This window comes from Eptesicus fuscus, chromosome 5 (genome assembly GCF_027574615.1).
Source record: "Eptesicus fuscus isolate TK198812 chromosome 5, DD_ASM_mEF_20220401, whole genome shotgun sequence".
In the NCBI taxonomy this organism is placed as follows: domain Eukaryota; kingdom Metazoa; phylum Chordata; class Mammalia; order Chiroptera; family Vespertilionidae; genus Eptesicus; species Eptesicus fuscus.
In genome coordinates this window covers 8,656,376-8,675,467 of record NC_072477.1, presented here as the reverse complement: position 1 = coordinate 8,675,467, position 19,092 = coordinate 8,656,376, and the positions used below count along the sequence as shown (strand labels likewise).

Sequence of the window (19,092 nt, the reverse complement as noted above, 5' to 3'; positions counted from 1 at the left end):
ATTAAATTTCATTGAGAAAGTGTCTATCGCATGTAAATGCATCCATTTGAATGCTTTATCTCAATAATTTGTCATTTGATTAGAATAAAAGATGCTACTAATGAACAGTACTCATTGTAATATGTTTTTATATATTACATAAATAATACATAATTTATGTTATGTATATACTTATAAATAAACTTCTTATACTAGCAGACATCTACCTTATGTAGAAAATGTTTTAGATCTCTATCGGGAGTGAAGAGAGGACCCTAGAGAGCTCCGAGCAGCACCACTGCCATCGCTCCGGCCTAGTTACCATCACACCCTGGGAGAAGCCGCAGCTGCTGCAGACAGCCCCAGTCACCATCACCCCAACCATCAGCAGCGCGGCCTGCCACCCCCACCCTCAGCACTGCCAGCACCAAGCCTGGCATTACGGGCAGTGGCCCAGGGAGCGCCAGCCCAGGTAGCCTCATATCCTGGGCACCTGCCAGCAGAGACAAAATCATTGCAACGAAGATTTTGGAAACAGTAAAATGGTTCAGTGTAAGAGACGGATATGGTTTAATCAACAGGAATGACACCAAAGAAGATGAATTTGTACACCAGACGGCCATAAAGAAGAAGAACCCCAGGAAGTACCCTCACAGTGTAGGAGAAGGAGAGGCTGTGGGGTTTGATGTAGTTAAAGGAGAATGTTACAGGCCCCTGTGGAGTTCCAGTGCAAGGCAGTAAATGTGCAGCAGACCATAAGCATTTAGATGCTGTCCACGTCAGAGAGTCCTCCACACAATTGCCAGCAGGATTACCAGAGACCCAAGGTCAACAGCTACCTCCACATCAGTACCGCTGCAACTTGTGCAGATACCTTGTGCAGATACTGAGACTAAAGCAGCTGGTCCACCAGCTGAGAATTCATCTGCTCCCAAAGCTGAGCAGAGCAGGGCTGAGAAAACGCCAGCTTACCATCTCTACTATCCGGTTTAGTCATCCAACAAGCAGAAATGAATATAAAATTCTAGCAGTATTAAATGACCAAGCCTGGCCAGTGTTCCTAAGTGGTTAGAGCGTCAGCCCGTGCACCCAAGGGTCTTGGGTTTGATCCTCAGTCAAGGGCACGTACGTGGGCTGTGGATTTGCTCGCTGCCCCTGTACACACACACACATATATATCTCCCTTCCACTCTTTCCAAAAAGCAATGGAAAAATAGCCTCATGTGAGTTTAACAACAACAACAAAAAAGATAGGAGCTGAAGACCTTAAGTGCTTGCTTTTTGCCCGTGGACCAGCTATGCAGCATGGGGATTTTATTATTTTTACCTAAAGATGTCTCTTTTTTGGTAATGACAAACATGTTAAAAAAAAAAAAAAAAAGCCTAGTTTTTCTTAATACACCTTTAGAGGTTTTTAAATTGTTACATATCTGGCAAGTTGAGATTTTTTAAGAACCTCATTTTTAATTTGTAAAAAAAGTTTACAACTTGATTTTTTTTTTAAAGTCAACAAACTGCAAGCACCTATTAATAAAGTTCTTAAATAATTGTCAAAGAAAGGTTTTAGGTCTCCCTCTGCCGCAGTGCCATGGCTGCCCTTGGCAGCATCACCCCCACTGGCAAGTGCTGATGTTATGCTGAGTACTCACCTCCCTCGACCAAACGGGTGGACATGGAGATCGACCAAGGATGGCGAAAAGCTTGATGCTGTAGGACTGGGTGTTACAGCTTTTGCAGGTCACTGTGTATTTCAGGTCTGGAAACCTGTAGAACAAGTAATCGCAGAAGATTTCACACCTAGCCTTTCATCCTACTATAAAGGAGGATTTGAACAGAAAATGAGTAGGCGAGAAGCTATTCTTATTTTGGATGTAAACCCATCTGCTGGCAAGGCCGAGATTAGAACAGCTCACAGGAGAATCATGATTTTGAATCACCAGATAAAGGTGGAGCTCCGTACTTAGCAATCAGAATAAATGAAGCAAAAGACTTGCTAGAAGAAACCACCAAACATTCATTGAGGCTCGGGGACGACTCCTGCACATTTAATCTAAACCACCCCCGTTATCATTTTCATACATGTGCTAACCATAAATAATAATTTCACTGTTACGTGATATAATAATAAAAGATTAATAATCTGTCTTTTATTATCTTTTAAAGGAAAAAATGTTTTAATAGTTTATATATAGCATCATGTCTAAATATCCTATTAAACTCTTTTGTCTTTTAGTGTTTATAATTAAACACGGTTTCAATGAACTATTGCATAAGAGAGCAATCTTTTCTTACCTTTATGTATCAGAATATAGCTGTGGTGTTACATATTAGGAAGAGGATTTACTAAGATTCCCAAAGCCATGGACCAAGGATGCCATAGTCATTTCCAAATTAATATGCACATCTACTTCAACTTTCGTTTATTCAGCCTACATAACTTTTAAGAACCAGTATGCAAGGCATTGTGCTAGTGGCAAAGAAACAGAAAGGTAGAGAAGGTGTACTTGCTTGTACCTGTGTCCATCTTGATAGAGGGAAATGTAAAAAGGCGTGAGTGGCAAGGTCTGGACATCATATTGCTCCTCACACTTCATTTGTTTTAAGTGTTTACTTGAGTTTCTGTAGTTTTGTGTCTTTGGGAAGCATGTGTCCATACAAAAGCTTTCTGATTAGTAATTTGCAGATTGATTCCAACTAGACTTTCCTATTCTTGTTTTCACATTTGCCTTATGTTTTATAACTTTAGTTCCTAAAAGAAAAGTAATTTAGAGAGGGACCAAGTTGTTTAACAGCTAAACCCAAGTAATGATAAAAGTATTTGCTTACACTATGGCATTTCTGTATGATTATTTCAAATAATTATTTAATCTATAAATAGATCTTTATGGTGGCCACAGAACTAGTATAAATGAGGGGATGTTAAAAAGCATTATTAGATATTACTACAGGTAGATCTATTGTTAGTCTAACCCTCTTCTCTTCTCTCCACCCCACCACCATTGCACAGTATCCGTCTGGGAATTTTTCTCCGAAGATACCCCATAGCACGAGTTTTTGTAATTATATATATGGTAAGTGAACTTGTTTAAAAAAACAATGCTGCACTTGATTTTTTCAGCGGCGGGTCTTTTTTTTTTTTTTTTTTTTTTAATATGTTTTTATTGACTTCAGAGAGGAAGGGAGAGGGGGAGAGAGAGACAGAAACATCAGTGATGATGACTGGCTGCCTCCTGCATGCCCCCTACTGGGGATCGAGCCTGCAACCCAGGCATGTGCCCTCACCAGGAATCAAACCATAACCACCTGTTTCATGGATTGAGGCTCAGCCACTGAGTTATACCAGCCAGGCAGCTGCTGGTCTTTTTGACTAAAAGTTTAGCAATCAGTTTTGAAAGAGAATTCATTTTTAGTAATACAAGTGAAGATAACAATTTGTTATGTCTAAAATATAAATTGCTCAAAGACTTTTCCTACAATAAAATTAACTTCAGTGCAGTTTAACAGTTAACTCCATTGCTAAGCCCCTCTTATGATAAAAAAATACAATACAAAACAATTGATTTCTTGATGTAAAGTTGCTTTCCATGTGTTTTGCTTTGTTTTCTAAAACGGTCTCAAGGTTGATTTATTTTCTTTCATATTTTTTAGCTCTAATAATGGTTACCAGAGTCAGGCATGCCATTTCATGTGTCCTGTGAGCCTAAAAAACTCACTCATTGTTCTGAATGGGGATGCTAAAAGTAGTTGAGTTGAATTAAAACAGTCAATTTTTTCTTCAAAAGGAATAAAAGCACCCTTAGAAAGAAATTTCTTTCTGATCCACTAGAGGGAAGAGTTACTTAAAAAATAAAAAGTTTTTAAGAAGAGGGGGATGGAGAGAATGAGAGGAAAAAGATTGGCCTCAGAAAGGGTTCAGAATATGTCCACATCTGGGTTGATTTCCGGTTGGAGGTTTTGAGGAACACGTACTCTGCCTGTCAGCATGAGACGTGATACTTCACGCCAGTGATGCCTGAGCGAGGGAGCCTCATGCCGTTGTCCCCCGACCACGAGGGAGCCAGTGGGACTGTGTCGGTGGAGGTCCTGTGCTGGACCCCAGATCACCTCTGAAACCTGGCACAGCATTCCTGTCGAGCATGCCTTCCCAACCCTCTTCACCAACGCATGGCCAAGCCCTCTTTCAGAACACCAGCTCTAACTGCTCTTAGAAAGCCTCTCCAGCCACTTCATGGCTCTCTAGCCATTAATCACCTGATTGTTTGGGGACATGTGCTTATCATGAATGAGTTGAGGACTTTACTCCACTTGACTGAGCAATGTGCCGGAATTGTAACTACTACCCTCCATCGGTTGTACATCTGTTTCTTCATTAGTACCCAGTAAACACGTTCTGAGCCCCTGGAGTGTTGCAGACACAGTGCTGGACAGGAACACCGTACACAGACAACTAAGACGTGGTTCCTGCCCTCCATGCGCCTCACACTGGGCCTGTGGTGGAGATGGGATCGTTGACTAATCCACAAATTATCTTTTCTCTCTTAGGCTTTGCTTCACCTCTGGGTCATGATTGTTCTGTTGACTTACACACCGGAAATGCACCACGACCAACCCCATGGCAAATGAACTGAACCTAGTTGTTGCAATGATTGGTTGTCTTTTTCCAGACTTTGGATCTGTAAAAGGTCAATTGCTTCAAATTCCTGAAGAGGGTGCCCAAGATTATTTTATCACTACAAGCTTTTAACTTTTTAAGTTATTATACAAGTACTCTGCCACCTAAATCTTCTTCTAATGTCCTTCAAATGGTAAGAGTTTCTAAAACAGACGATAATTTAACAAGCTCAGCTCTGCTTTTCCTGAGATTGGTGGTTCCGTGTATATATGTACACACAGATGCTGGGAGGTTCACCTCTGTACAGACCAGCCTGTATTTTACTGATACTCATTATGGGTTGTAATCAGGGAAACTAATTGTATTTAGTGACATAAATAAAGGTTTTCTTTTTGATAATTCAGTCTGCTTTTGTATTTTCCTATATTTAACTTTGCAAATACACTTTTTTTCCCTTTGATATACTTCACCCAAGGAGTGAGGATATATTTTTCATTATTTTTTAGAGAGAGTGGAAGGGAGGGGCAGGGAGAGAGGAGAATGAAACATCAATGTGAGGGAGATACATCAATTGGTTGCCTCCTGCATGCATCCCAACCTCGGGGAGGGGGGCCGGGCAGGGATCAAACCTGCAACCCAGGTACGTGCCCTTGACTGGGAATCGAACCTGAGACCCTCCAGGGCATAAGCCAACACTCCAACCACTGAACCACGCCGGCCAGGGAAAACTTTGCAAATTTACTTATGACATGTTAAAGGCCTGATTGGTATACATCTTCTTATAAACACAAAATTTACTGTGTGTTTATCTTTTTAAAAATAATAGTTTTTTATCCCCATTAAACCAGACCCTTCCAGATGGCCAGATGACAGAGCAGTGGCAGCAGCTGGCATCACTCATGGTTGGTTCTCAGCGGGCTGCCCCTTCCCCAGTGTGGGGTTCCCCCTCCCCGACCCCTGCACCAAATACCTTCCATTCTCAGTCATTCATCGCCTTCCTCCGCCCTTGTTCCTTTTCTCAGCCTACACCTCCAGCCTCTACCTCAGCACATCCGTAGCCCCTGCTTGTGCATTTAGGAATCGAATCTGTTTCAGCAACCTTTGCATTTTTAAAACACTCCAGTGCAGAGACAGTACAGAGTTATTCTTTGAAGAGAGACACTTTCTTTGCTTTAAGTCCAGTATAATGTCTGTTCTGACTTTTCTTTTTTTCTGCACGTCTCAGTTCTTTTTCTGTCCCCTGGGCTCTCGTGGGCTCTCTTCAAATGTAATTAATAGGCAAAAGTAGTTTACAGTTCATATGGAAAAAACACAATCATCCATAAATAATACTCCACGTTTCACATCCTCACAACTGTAACCTCCTCTTGCCTCACCCCGCGCGTGGCTCAGGCTGTGTGAGTGGCGTCCTTCCAGTCAGGAGGGTCTGAAGCCTCCTGCCAGTGCCCCGCTGGAAACCTGGACGGAGTTTCTGTTCCTAATGAGATCTCTGCTGTGAGGTCCGTTGACCTGTGACTTTAGTTATGAATTGTTCAAACGTTATGGTACACTGTTGCGTGTACCAGAAAATGTTTAAAGGTCATCCTAGGTGATTTGGGCTTTTTCTCAGCTTAGCATGAATGAACAGGCAGAAAGGACCACGTCATCTAGAAGTGGGCCTGAGGTGGTGTGGGTGGGGGTGTCAACTCACAAACCTGTAGGATTTGTATCGGGTCTGTTCTCAGCGATGCCAGCCTGTCAGAGTCTGAGCTGCGGAGTCAGATCTGGTCTTACACAGAGTAAAGAGTTTAGTCTTGTTAATACCTTATTTTTAAACAATTTTTTTCTTTAAAAATATTTTTTTATTGATTTCAGAGAGGAAGGGAGAGGAGGGAGAGAGAGAGAGAGAGAGAGACATCATGATGAGAGAGAATTACTGATCGGCTGCTTCCTACACACTCCACACCAGGGATGGAGCCTGCAACCAGGAATGGAACTGTGACCTCCTGGTTCATGGGTCGATGCTCAACCAGTGAGCCAGGCGGGGTTTGTCAATATCTTTTAAAGGTTGCCCCCCTCTCTCTAATTTGGAAACGTTTCTGGAAAATGATTAAAACCAGGTTACATACTTAAAATGGAAAACAGCACATGCTCCATCATCATGTATTCCAGACTTCCCGTCTCCGCATGTCCTGGCTTTTGTTGGTATGGCTCTAAATCTTTTGTTCAGTTTTTACACATTCTTGGCTTTGGAAATAGTTTGACAAAGTGCTTCCGAGATTATTACTTAAATCTCTCATTGAGTTTCAGGTTCAGTATTCTTGACCACTAACAGACTTTTCGGGGGGTTTTTAAGGGTTCTCCCTTACCCTCAGAGAACACGAAACTGTCTCTGGCCTAATTAAAAGGATTGTGTGAGGGAGGAATTTTTTTCCTTCCTAATACAATGCGGTCCTTTAAGGACATCTTATGTATGTGCACATACACACACATATATGTTCCCGGAGCTCTTGTACTGCTCGGTATTTATGTGTCAGTGTAAAAATAAGTTTGTTGTCATAAGAAAATTTCCCTTTCTCTAGACTTTGTGCTTACCAAAAATCACCATTTCTATTGCTACAGAACAAATCTTCCAAGGAGGAGCAGGGGCTTTGTTAAAATGTGTGGAACCAGGCTCACCCTGTCTGTGCTGTTGATGGCGAGCAGGATGCTGGGCTGGGCAGTCTGGCCTGGACTTAGGAAGGCTTACATCCATCTCGCCCTGTGGGGGAACCAGCGGACTACTCAAATGTGCCTCATCGGCTGCAGCTCCCACGGCGAGAGGCCAGCTGTCTTGGAAAAGGCCAGTAGGGGCATCCTGGTCTGGATGGAATGGAAGGAAAGAACTAGAAAAGCCGAAGAAGACGGTCAGGGACTAAAGGCCTAAGGCACTTGAGGCTGTAAGAAGTGACAGAGAAGGAAATCTTAGTGGTTATTCCGAACACGTTAATTCCTCTGAACTCCTAAGTAAACAGAGTAAATGATTCTGCACTTCCACAGACACGGACTCCAACACCTCACAGCAAGTGAAACTTCCTTTTGTAAGAACATTTCGAGTGTCACGTGTGTTACATACAGAAGCCTCATTTGTAGATGTCTCAAAAAAAAGTGCCTGGCCGGTGTGGCTCAGTGGTTGAGTGTCGACCTATGAATCAGGAGGTCATGGTACGATTCCTGGTCAGAGCACATGCCAGGGTTTCAGGCTCAATCCCCCATGGGGGCATGCAGAAGGCAGCTGATCAATGATTCTCTCAACATTGATGTTTCTATCTCTCCCTCTCCCTTCTTCTCTCTGAAATGAATTTTTTTTTAAAGTGGTAAAATAATTTTAAGCCAGAACAAGACTACCAAGTCATTCAGAGTATGGGGACCTGTGTGCTGGCCCTCTCCGGGACCTGGGAATAGAGTGGTGAACAACAGAAGTCCCTGCCCTGGTGAAACTTACATTCAGACGGGAAGGCAGACCACAGACACGTCACTGAGTGTAAGTGCCATGAATACAGATCAAATGAGGTGAAGGTACAAAGAGAGGGGATGGGGAGGAAGGCAGAGGTGACAATTGTGCAAGACCTGGATAAAGGGACGGGCCCTGCAACACATGGAGTGGGCTTTCCAGGCAGGTGGTTCAAGAAGTGCCAAGCATCTGAACTGGGGCATGCTTGGTGTGTTACAGGAGCAGAGCAGCAAGGAGGCCAGCATGGCTGGAACAGAGTGAGGGCCATGGAAGAGGCATGTGGGGCCGATGTGGGGCCGATCTGGTAGGGACCTGTCGGCCAAGGTCAGGAGTTTGAATCTGAAATCCCCTTTTGTTTCTATTCAGTAACACTTTCTTTTTTTTTTTTTTTTTTTAATATATTTTATTGATTTTTTACAGAGAGGAAGAGAGAGGGATAGAGAGCTAGAAACATCGATGAGAGAGAAACATCGATCAGCTGCCTCCTGCACACCCCGTACTGGGGATGTGCCCGCAACCAAGGTACATGCCCTTGACCGAAATCGAACCTGGGACCCTTGAGTCCGCAGGCCGACGCTCTATCCACTGAGCCAAACCGGTTTCGGCTATTCAGTAACACTTTCTGCCCCTGAGCCACCCACCACCTTGTTTAGGGAAAACCTTTAAAAGCCCAGGTTTCAGAATAAACCTAGAGACTACGGCTGTTCCACATGCAAATGCTAAATAGTAGAGAATACGTTTTGTTGAGGTGAGGGCAGGCTGAACCCGAGAAGGTAGTTTTCCTCTGGGATTACAAAGAATGCCAAATCAATGAACTTGTGCATCCCCCATCACTTTTTGGTCTCCTCTGCTTAGGACACTTCCCTTCTTGGCTCCTGTTCCCTCTTGGTGTCAGCTAAGATGCCACTTTCTCTATAAAGCTGGAACCCCTCCTGCTCTCCCCCCCCCAAAAAAAAAAGAATATATAAATATTAGGGTAGGTATCTACAGAAGGCAGAAAAATGACCCTTCCAAAGATGTCCCTGAAACCCATGAATAATGGCAAAAGGGACACTTTGCAGATATGGCTAAATTAAGGATCATACACAAGGAGATTATCCTGAATTACCCAGCTGTGCCCAAAGTAAGGGTCTTTAAAAAATGGAAGAAGAAAGCAGCGGAGTCAGACAAAGAGAAGCGATGACAGAGTCAGAAATCAGAATGATTCAACTGCTGGGCTTGGAGACAGGTGAAGGGGCCATTGGCAAAGGGATGCACGGGGCCTCTGGAGGCCAGAAAAGAACAAATACAGTGTCCCTCCCTGGTCACGAGCTCCCGTAGCTCACAGCGGTTCCCTAGTCATAATACTTACTCGGAATTGAATTGCCTCTTCCCTTTCCCTCCCTCCAGCCAGACTCTAAGCTTGATGTATCTATCTCATCACTATTGTATCTTCAGAGCCTAGAAGAGCGCAAGGCACTTATCAAGTACTCGATGTAAATTTTTGGAATAAACAATTTCAAAACTAGGACTAACGAGGAACAGTGACGTGTGACAACAAAGAAATATAAACTTAAAACTGGCTGCTATTTTCTGGCTTACTGAACGAGTTGTGGTGCTGGGCACGTCACTAAAAACATCCCTGACCTCAATTTCCTCGTCTTTAAGAATGGAGAAGCTGAAAGAGCCACATAGAGTTTCCCCGTAGATAAAAAGAGCATTTACCAAGTTGAACATGTATTCAAATGTCAGTTTTTCATCAGGTGGTGTATTTTAAAGTTGGATGGGCTGAGAAAGTGGGAAACAGCCCTGCTAACAGCCAGCCATGCCCCCAGCAGAGCATAAACAATACTCAGAACAACCCATTGTCAGGGCCACTCCTGCGAGCAGGAAAATTGCTCACCACCCCCCTCTCCCAACAAGCATCGCTTCTTTCTGGACAATGGCTGCTGTTTCACCAATAACGACTCAATCCCCCCTGTAACTCCTCCTGGATGAGTCAGGGAGGCACTCAGTCACCACACTGCCCCTGCTTCTCGACAGCATCCAACCCAGACTGGCCCCTGATTCTTTTTTAAATAGATTTTTGTTGATTTTAGAGAGGAAAGGAGAGGGAGAGAGAGAGAGAGAGAAACATCAATGATGGGAGAGAATCATTGATCGTCTGCCTCCTGCACGCCCTCTACTGGGGATCGAGCCCGCAACCTGGGCATGTGCCCTTGACTGGAATCGAACCTGGGACCCTTAAGCCTGCAGGCCGACGCTCTACCCACTGAGCCACATGGCTAGGGCTGGCCCCTGACTCTTTAATGCCACTCACGATCATCCAACACAACACAAACCTGGTGAGAAGCCCCTCTAGTCTCCCCTACGGAGGTGCCCCTGAGGACACATTCTCCCTTGCTGCAGCAAGCTTGAAAAGCCTCATTTGGGGTGTTGGGGGGAGGGGGTGTCTGAGTTCTGTTTGTTTGTTTTGTCTGCAGATGTGGTCAGGTCAGTTGGCTTTGATAGAAGTTCGTAATCAATTCCATGATTTTACAGACAAGCAAACAAGTTTAGCAACCCATTAAGGTCCTCCAATTAGCTATAAAAATGAGATCAAACATATCTTTTGTTTGTTTTCAGATAGCCATGGGCTTGAACTGTCTGGTTGCTGAACATGTCTGCTTACCAGATCTGTCTGGTACAGAGTCTTCTATTTCCCATCTTGGCTAGAACCTTCCAGTAGCTTTTTAGTCACTGGAGAAAACCTGCCATATTTTTTTCAAAAAACACTTAGTCCTGGGGCAAAGCCAGATATGTTCTGATGAGAGTTAATTGTTCTGTATCAGTGTGAGAGGAAGCAGGTGTGTGCTCCCTGCTGCCATCCGATTTATTTCTCTGCTCTCTAGGAGCCGACACTCCATCAGCCACCCAAGCAGGAAATTGCCTTTCTGCAGAAGGTAAACAAGAGGGTTTGCTTTATTTTTAGCCATGAAATGAGACCTACAAAAACATTTTAAATCATTTGGGTGTTTTTTTTATTATGAAAGTAATATTCCTTAATTGTGAAAAATACAGTAAAGTATAAAGAATAAAGCTTCGCCCTAGCCAGTTTGGCTCAGTGGATAGAGCGTCGGCCTGCGAACTGAGGGGTTCCAGGTTCGATTCTGGTTGGGGGCACATGCCTGGGTTGTGGGCTCGATCCCCAGTGGGGGACTTGCAGGAGGCAGCCGATCCATGATTGATCCATGATTCTCTCTCATCATGGATGTTTCTCTCTCTCTCTCTCTCTCTCTCTCTCTCTCTCTCTCTCTCTCTCTCCTCTCCTCCCTCCCTCCCTCTTCCTTCCTCTCTGAAATCAATAATTTAAAAAAAGAATAAAGCCTCATGCATTGATAGACCAACAGTCCAAACTAATAAGTCTTTACATTTGGCCTGTTTCCTTCCAGTCTTTTTTCCTCATTGTGTATGTGTATGTATGTAGGAAAGTCCAGAAGTGGAGAAAAAAGCAGCTTATAGTAGAAGTCACAGTGTATACATTTTTTTAATTTTAATTGTATTTAAAATCCTATATAATAAAGAGGTAATATGCAAATTGACCCTCATGCCCTCACACAAGATGGCCACCCCCATGTGGTCAAAGATGGCCACCACAAGATGGCTGGCAGAGGAGGACAATTGGGGGCAACCAGGCCTGCAGAGGAGGGCAGTTGGGGGTGACCAGGACTGCAGAGGAGTGCAGTTGGGGGTGACCAGGCCTGCAGGGGAGGGCAGTTGGGGGCAAACAGGCCAGCAGGGGAGGGCAGTTAGGGGTGCCTGGGCTGGCAGGGGAGGGCAGTTGGGGTATTTGGGCCAGCAGGGGAGCAGTTAGGGGAATATCAGGCTGGCAGGGGAGCAGTTAGGGGCAATCAGGCAGGCAGGCAGGGAGCGGTTAAGAGCTAGCAGTCCCAAATTGTGAGAGGGATGTCCCAGATTGGAGAGGGTGCAGGCTGGGCTCTTAACCTAGGGACACCCTCTCCCCCAACCCCCCCCCCCAGTGCACAAATTTCATGCACCGGGCCTCTAGTTACATAATACATGCTCATTGTAAAAATTCCAAAAAGTTCTAGTGCCCTTTTAGCACCATCCCATCCACGTCCTTCCCAGTGATAACTACTGTTAAGTTAGGAAGAGATCAGCTTTAGTGCTCACCTGTAAATACTCAGTAAATAAGTGTTCAGCAGTGGGTAGGGGTAGGGGTGGCAGTTGTTGAATGGATTCTTTCCATCCCTTTGTGGCAGCCAGACCCTAAGCTGACCGACAGTGATTGCTCACCTCCTGGCGTCCATGCCTTTGTGTAATTCCCTCCTCATGAGTGCCGGTGGGACCAACAGAATATGGCAGATGTGATGCTATGCCACTGTCTCGATTTGGTTATGTAATAAGGCAAAGGTGCTAGGACGCCAGCCTGGTGATTTCACAGTGCAAGATTCTGTCCTAGCAGACTGGGTTCTCCTCATTGGCTTGATGGAGAGAGGGGTCGTGTTGAGGAAGCCTACATGTCAGGGGACTGTGGGTAGCATGTAGCACCTTGTGGCAGCCTCCAGCTGATGGGCAGCAAGAAGTTGGGGCCCTCAGTTACACAACTGCAGGGAAGTGAATTCTGCTGAGTGAGCTTGCCAGCAGATGTTCCTCCAGTCGAACTTCCAGAGTAGACCACAGCCCTGGCTGCCATCTTGATTGCAGCCATGTAAGACCCAGAACAGAAGAACCAGCTAAACTGTGCCCAGACTTCTCGACATTTATCGTGTAGAAGGACCCACAGTATGGATTTGTCTGATTCCTAATGATAGATCCAGGTTTAATATTTTGGGGAAGGACACTATATCGGTGATGTCGGGTTGACACATCCATTCAGGAGGCACACAACGCCAGTGATGCTAAGTTTAATCACTTGGTTAAATTGGTTCCTGCCAGATCTTTGCTTATTTGTGTACTGATCAACAAACAATCATCAATCGGGAATGCTGGGAAGCAAGGTAGAGGTCACCCACGTGAGAGCTGCAATGCTACCATTTTGTGGCTGAACAATTATTACTACACTAAAGGCCCGGTGCACGAGGGGTCCCTCAGCCTGGCCTGAGTCCTCTCGCAATCTGGGACCACTCGCCCCTAACCACTCACCTGCCTGCCTGCCTGCTTGCCTGCTTGCCCCTAACTGCTTGCCTGCCTGCCTGCTCACTCCTAACCACTTGCCTGCCTGCTCAGTGCGCGTCATAGCAACTGGTCGGTCCACCTTAAATGTCGCTTAGACTTTATATAGATAGATAGTTGTTCAGTAATGATAGATAGGCCCACTGCTTCAAACCAAGCATCTATACACAGGAAGTCTTTGATCACATGCAAGCTAGTGGCAGTTTAACACTGCTACTTTCAAAGTCATGAATGAGTGTCAATAATCCAGGATGTCTGCAACAACTGTAATGTGATATAGAAATATCTGCGACTTCCATTGGTAGCAAATTCACAGGTAAATGGTTTGTTGTCTAGATTCATCATTAAAGAAAAATGCTAAATTTTAGAGAATAAAGAAAATAATCATGTATTTTCCCCCATTTAAGTTAATAGGCCCCCTGAATTTCATCTCAAGGGTACAACAGTGGACCCTAGGTTCACAACCTCTGCATAGATGGAAGGAGCTCGGGTCCCTGGGCCACTGCTCATGGCAGGTCCCCTGAGGGCCACCCACTTGCTTTGAGTGAACAATAAATGAACTCTTATTCTTCTAGGCCACTGAGGTTTGAAAGTTGCTTGTTGTAGCAGCTAGCAATACTTACTCTAACTCATGTGGAAATCAAGCCTTCGATTCAAGAAGTTTAAGGAACCCCAGAAGGATGAGCCAGGACTAGAACCAGGCAATCTGACCCAGGTCCATTGTGGGGCTGTGTGTACATCACCATTTCTCTAAGCTTCACATACTTCAGCTTTTTTCTTAGTAAACAAACGTGAAACTAAAATGAAATATTGCTTGGAAATGCTTTGGGGGGGAAACCCACAAGTTCAAGGTCAGCGTATCATTAAGACCATTCCTCCAGCAACGAGTAGTGGGAAAGGATGGGCCTGCAACTCAGACCGACCTGGTTCTGCCAATTGCCTGGCCAGTCACTGGTCCTCTCCGAGCCTCTGTTTCCTCATCTGGGAAGTAGAGACCGAGTTCTGCCATGATTGCAAGGATTAGATGAGATGATATGTGCAACCATGTCTGGTTCAACTGGATAAACGCAGGCTCCCCTCGCCGGTGTCTCCTGTTCACTGGGAAAACCCCGGGCGCTCAGAAGGAAGACGTGGAGCAGTTTTGCCAGGCCGCCCGATGAGAAGAGGGCATCTTTGCAAATTCCGTTTCCTCAATCATCCTCTGTCGAGTGCTATTTCCTGCCAAGGCTTAATTAAATTTGGAGCAGCGAGCACAGATAATTAATGGTAAGGCTCATTAGGCGGGACTTTGGTTAACGTCTATGACTGCGGAAGATTCTAGTCTCGGGCAATTAGTATTTATTGTGTAATTAGGATGCTCAGTTGGCAGGAAGAGGGTGAACAGCTTGCCTGTCTGGGTGGCAGATGGAGGGCTGGGCCTGGGCTGGGCATTGCAGGCCGGATGCGGGCAGCAGTCCTGGGAGGGGGTGTGGCCTAGCTGCCTTCTGTGCATGGAGGCCACACGACAGCTCGAACCCTGAGCCACTCTGACTTCAGTGGGCAGCTTTCAGGCTAGAGTCAGCATCAGAAGCCTGGATGGGGCATATCTGAACTTTGAGTTACAATAAAATGGAAAAAGGAATTAGTTAAGTTTTTGAATAGGTAACACTTTCACATGACTCTAACATCAAAATGTGTGAAGAGACAGACTGGCAGTCTTTCTTGCACCCTGACCCCCATCTGCCCAGTTCCCACCCCCACCCCACCCCCATCCACAGGCAAAATAGGTAACTATGGGCCCTGGGTTCCTCTGGATCCTTTTCAGAAGTCCTATTATCCTCCTATATAATAAAAGGGTAATACGCAAATTGACCCTAACAGCAGAACGGCTGGTCACTATGACGCTCACTGACCACCTGAGCAGACGCTCAATGCAGGAGCTGCCCCCTGGTGGTCAGTGTGCTTCCACAGGGGGAGCGCTGCTCAGCCAGAAGCCAGCTCATGGCTGGCCAGCCCAGGGGCGGTGGCAGGAGCCTCTCCCACCTCCGCAGCAGCACTAAGGATGTCCAACTAACGGCTTAGGAGGGGAGCGGGCCTAAGCTATTAGTCAGACATCTCCCAACGGCTCCCGGGCTGCCAGAGGGATGTTTGAGTGCCAGCGTAGGCCTTATCCCCCCGGGGAGCAGGCCTAAGCCATCAGTCAGACATCCCCTGAGGGGTCCCGGACTGCGAGAGGGCGCAGGCCGGGCTGAGGAACCACCCCCTCTCCCCCAGTGCATGAATTTTCATGGACTGGGTCTCTAGTACATATATAAACAAATCCAAATACGTACCCTCTCTCCCACTTTCTTTTAAAAACACAAATGTTGCCCAGCTGGTGTGGCTCAGTGGTTGAGCATTGGCCTATGAACCAAGAGGTCACGGTTCCTTTCCCAGTCAGGGCACAAGCCCGGGTTGCAGGCTCGATCCCATTGTGGGGCGTGCAGGAGGCAGCCAATCAATGATTCTCTCTCATCATGCCCGAGTCACTTCTGGTCCCATTCTGCTGCTGAGAAATGGTGCCCTGGCTGGTGCTGGGAAGTGTGTCCAGCTGGACGTGTGCCAGGAGGAAGGAGGCAGGGGTTCGGAGGGAGGGACAGTGGCTACGCGGAGCACCGGGGTGTTCAGGGCAGCGGACTCTGCACACACCGGGCGCTGGCTGCGTGTCATTGTACACTTAGCACACACCGTGTGCACCCGCTCAGCGAGCCGTAGCTCGTGTTACGGGCCCGGGCTTCGGTTGGGGAGTTGGGTGGTGGTGACGGTGGCACATGGTGTGAACGTGCTGTATGCCACCGAGCTGCACCCTGAGAAATGGTTACAACGGCACGTTTGTCTGAGTTCTGCGTGTTTTACCGCAACTAAAAATAAGAGTGGCCCTAACTGGTTTGGCTCAGTGGATAGAGCGTCGGCCTGCGGACTCAAAGGTCCCAGGTTCGATTCCGGTCAAAGGCATGTACCTTGGTTGCGGGCACATCCCCAGTAGGGGGTGTGCAGGAGGCAGCTGAAGGATGTTTCTCTCTCATCGATGTTTCTAACTCTCTATCCCTCTCCCTTCCTCACTGTAAAAATATCAATAAAATATATATATATTTTTAAATAAGAGTGGCCTCTGTAACCCACAGACTTTAAGGTAGACTGGTGGAGCCACGCTGGTTCGTCGGCTTGAAGGAATGTGCCGCACACCGCAAAGAGCCTGCAGGGGGAGGGCGCGCAGTACGGGAACTCTGTCCTTCCTGCTCAGCTTTCCTGTCCACTGACAAGGGCTCTAAAGGAGGCCCATTCATCTAAAAACCCTCCCTTCGCTCTTCATTAGAAACGAAGCCTGGGTTTTGTCAGCCGCCGTCTCGCAGTGAGCACGCCGCAGGCTGCGTGTCTTCCCGAGGGGCCTGGACAGGCTCTCAGCTGGAGAGGGGTCGGGGGTGATCACTCCGTGGTCAGCGAGGTGACGCGGCTCAGCCAGCACTTGAGAACGGCCGTTTATCACCCTGGCGGGACACGCTGCTCTCTCCAGGGAGCTCACGGGACGGGGGACACGTGCGAGTGTCACCTTCCCGGGCAGGGCAGTTCTTGGGCAGTGTCAGAGCGGGCTCAGGAGGGGGTCATGAATATGGGCACAGGGGTGGAGGGACCGAAGCCATAAAAATCAGCCCCTCTGGGGTTCGGATTCCAGCGTCCGGGCCTCAGTCTTCCCGTCTTCAAATGGGACAACCACCTGCTCCCACCCGTGCCAGGTCTCCAGGGGCTTGGAAGGGGCACTGGCTGCCCACTCTGTGCTGGTGCCACACGGATCCTCACCTCGCGCCGCAGGGGAGGAAGCCGAGGCCACGGAGATCCAGGGACGGGCGTCAGGTCCCAGCCCCCTCCGTGCCGTGGGCTGGGGGATACTGATGGGCTCCGAGGACCGGCTGGAGGCATTTCCAGGGGGGTTAGGACCCTTTTTCAGACAGATCCTGTATCGCATGCCCCCCGAGATCGAGGCTGCTTTTTTTTCCTGCCTTGTATTCACTGTTTTAAATAATTTACAATTGTTTTAAATAACTCTCAATGGCTTTAAGTACTAGCATTTATTGTTTTAAATAATTTACTGGAAAACTGGTCGACATTCTGTGTAGAGCATTTACACCGTACAGGTAGACCGAGAGAAGGAAAATAAGATCACCTGTATTCACACCTCCTGGAAATATTGCTCTGCACAAGCACCTCCTCCGGGTCCTTTTTACCGAGGTTCTTCATTCACCCATGCAACAAACTCTTCCTGCCGCTTCCTGGGGGTCAGGCACTGTCCTAGGCACCAGGACTCCGACCAGGAAAAAGCATTGATTCCCGACCTCAAGGAGCTGGACGTGGAGACACAGGGGCACATGCCCACGCTCACAGTTTGGTCTGGTTTTGACTGGTGCTCACAGGATGTTGCAGAGTCTTTTCTTCCTCAGGGTTTTATGAAAACAACCATTTCAATGGGTGCGCTGTGTTCCATCCTGCAAACGCACCATCAGTCATTTACCCGAGCCATTGTTGAGCACGCAGCGCTTCCGTGACCATCTTTGTAGCGCAATCTTTGTGCTCATCTCTGGTCCTTCCCTTAGGCCAGTGGTCGGCAAACTGCGGCTCTCGAGCCCCATGCAGCTCACGAGCAGCGGTTTGCCGCTCTGTTGACTAATGAGTTTGCCGACCACTGGGATAGGGGCTTAATCACAAGGAACAACAACAGCCTGTAATTATTGGAATCGAGAGTCTAGGTCAGTGGTCGGCAAACTCATTAGTCAACAGAGCCGCAGTTTGCCGACCACTGCCTTAGGCTAACTGACTACCTAGAAGTGGAATTGCTGGGTCAAAAGTGCAATTTATTGCTCGTTCTCCTTCAGCACGCATACGCTGGTCTCCTCTCGCTTTGGCCCGACAAGGGTTCTCAGGTCCCTGCTCCCTGCCAGCACTGATCAGCACTTAATTACTTTTTCTTTAAAGTTATTTTTTTAAAAAAATATGTTTTCATTGATTTTAGAGACGGGGAGGGAGAGGGATAGAGAGAGAGAAACATCGATGTGAAAGAGAAACATTGATCGGCTGCCTCTTGCACATTCCCTACGGGGGAGAGGGGAGTCAAGTCTGCAACCCCGGGCGTGTCCCCTAACCAGGAAGCAAACTGGCAACCTTTTGGTTCATGGGTCAGCACTCAACCACTGAGCCACACTGGCCCAGCCTTACTTTGCGTGTAATTTCAAATTTACAGAAAGATTGCAGGAATAGTACCAAGAACGCCCTCTATACCCAGATTTACCAAGCGCTAACCTTTCCCCCATTTGCGCCCTCCTCGTCCTCCTCCCTTTTTTTCTGAACAATTTGAGAGTGAATTGCAGGTATGTGACCCTTCGCCCTCAACTATTTCAGGCTGTGTTTCCCAACAACCTCTTGTGTAAACACTGAACAGCTACAAAAGTCAGCAATTTAGCCTTGGTTCAATACTACCGTTCTCTAATCCATAATCCCATCTTCAAAATGTACCATTTACTCCAATAACGTCCCCTGAAGTCACGCCCTCCCCCTGATCCAAACGCAGACAGACCGCGTGAGGCTGAACTGCCAAGTCCCTCTGGTGCCTGTGAGCCGGGCAGAGCACGTGTTTTCCAAAACCTCGGGCAACTTGACGGGCCCCAAACGGCACCGGGTTATTTTCACGTCTGGTGTCTGGCGAAGCTGCAGTGTGAATTGCTCATCCGTGTACCTCCCTTTGTGCGCTGCCTGTAGGGGTCCCCATTTCTTGTGCCCGTCAGGGCGTCCCGCTTTATCCCATGAATTTATACCCGCATTTTAGGAGTCAGATGTGACCTTTCCCCAAGCGGCCCCTGGACCTGGG

The 19,092-nt window shown here is 47.0% G+C and overlaps 1 protein-coding gene and 1 pseudogene across 2 annotated transcripts in view; both read left to right on the top strand.

Annotated features, from left to right (window-relative positions):
- Window positions 1-4,990, top strand: part of GOLGA5 (golgin A5) — a 35,991-nt gene extending 31,001 nt beyond the window's left edge. Inside the window, exons 12-13 of one of the 2 annotated variants that reach the window (XM_008159945.3) lie at window positions 2,987-3,050; window positions 4,522-4,990. In XM_008159945.3, the coding sequence (XP_008158167.2) occupies window positions 2,987-3,050; window positions 4,522-4,602 (145 nt within the window). In that variant the 3' untranslated portion in view covers window positions 4,603-4,990. The remainder of the gene's footprint in view (window positions 1-2,986; window positions 3,051-4,521) is intronic. The other variant, XM_054715815.1, reaches the window with a different exon arrangement.
- LOC129149100 (dnaJ homolog subfamily C member 15-like) lies at window positions 177-2,120 on the top strand (annotated as a pseudogene).
- Window positions 4,991-19,092: the final 14,102 nt, after the last annotated feature.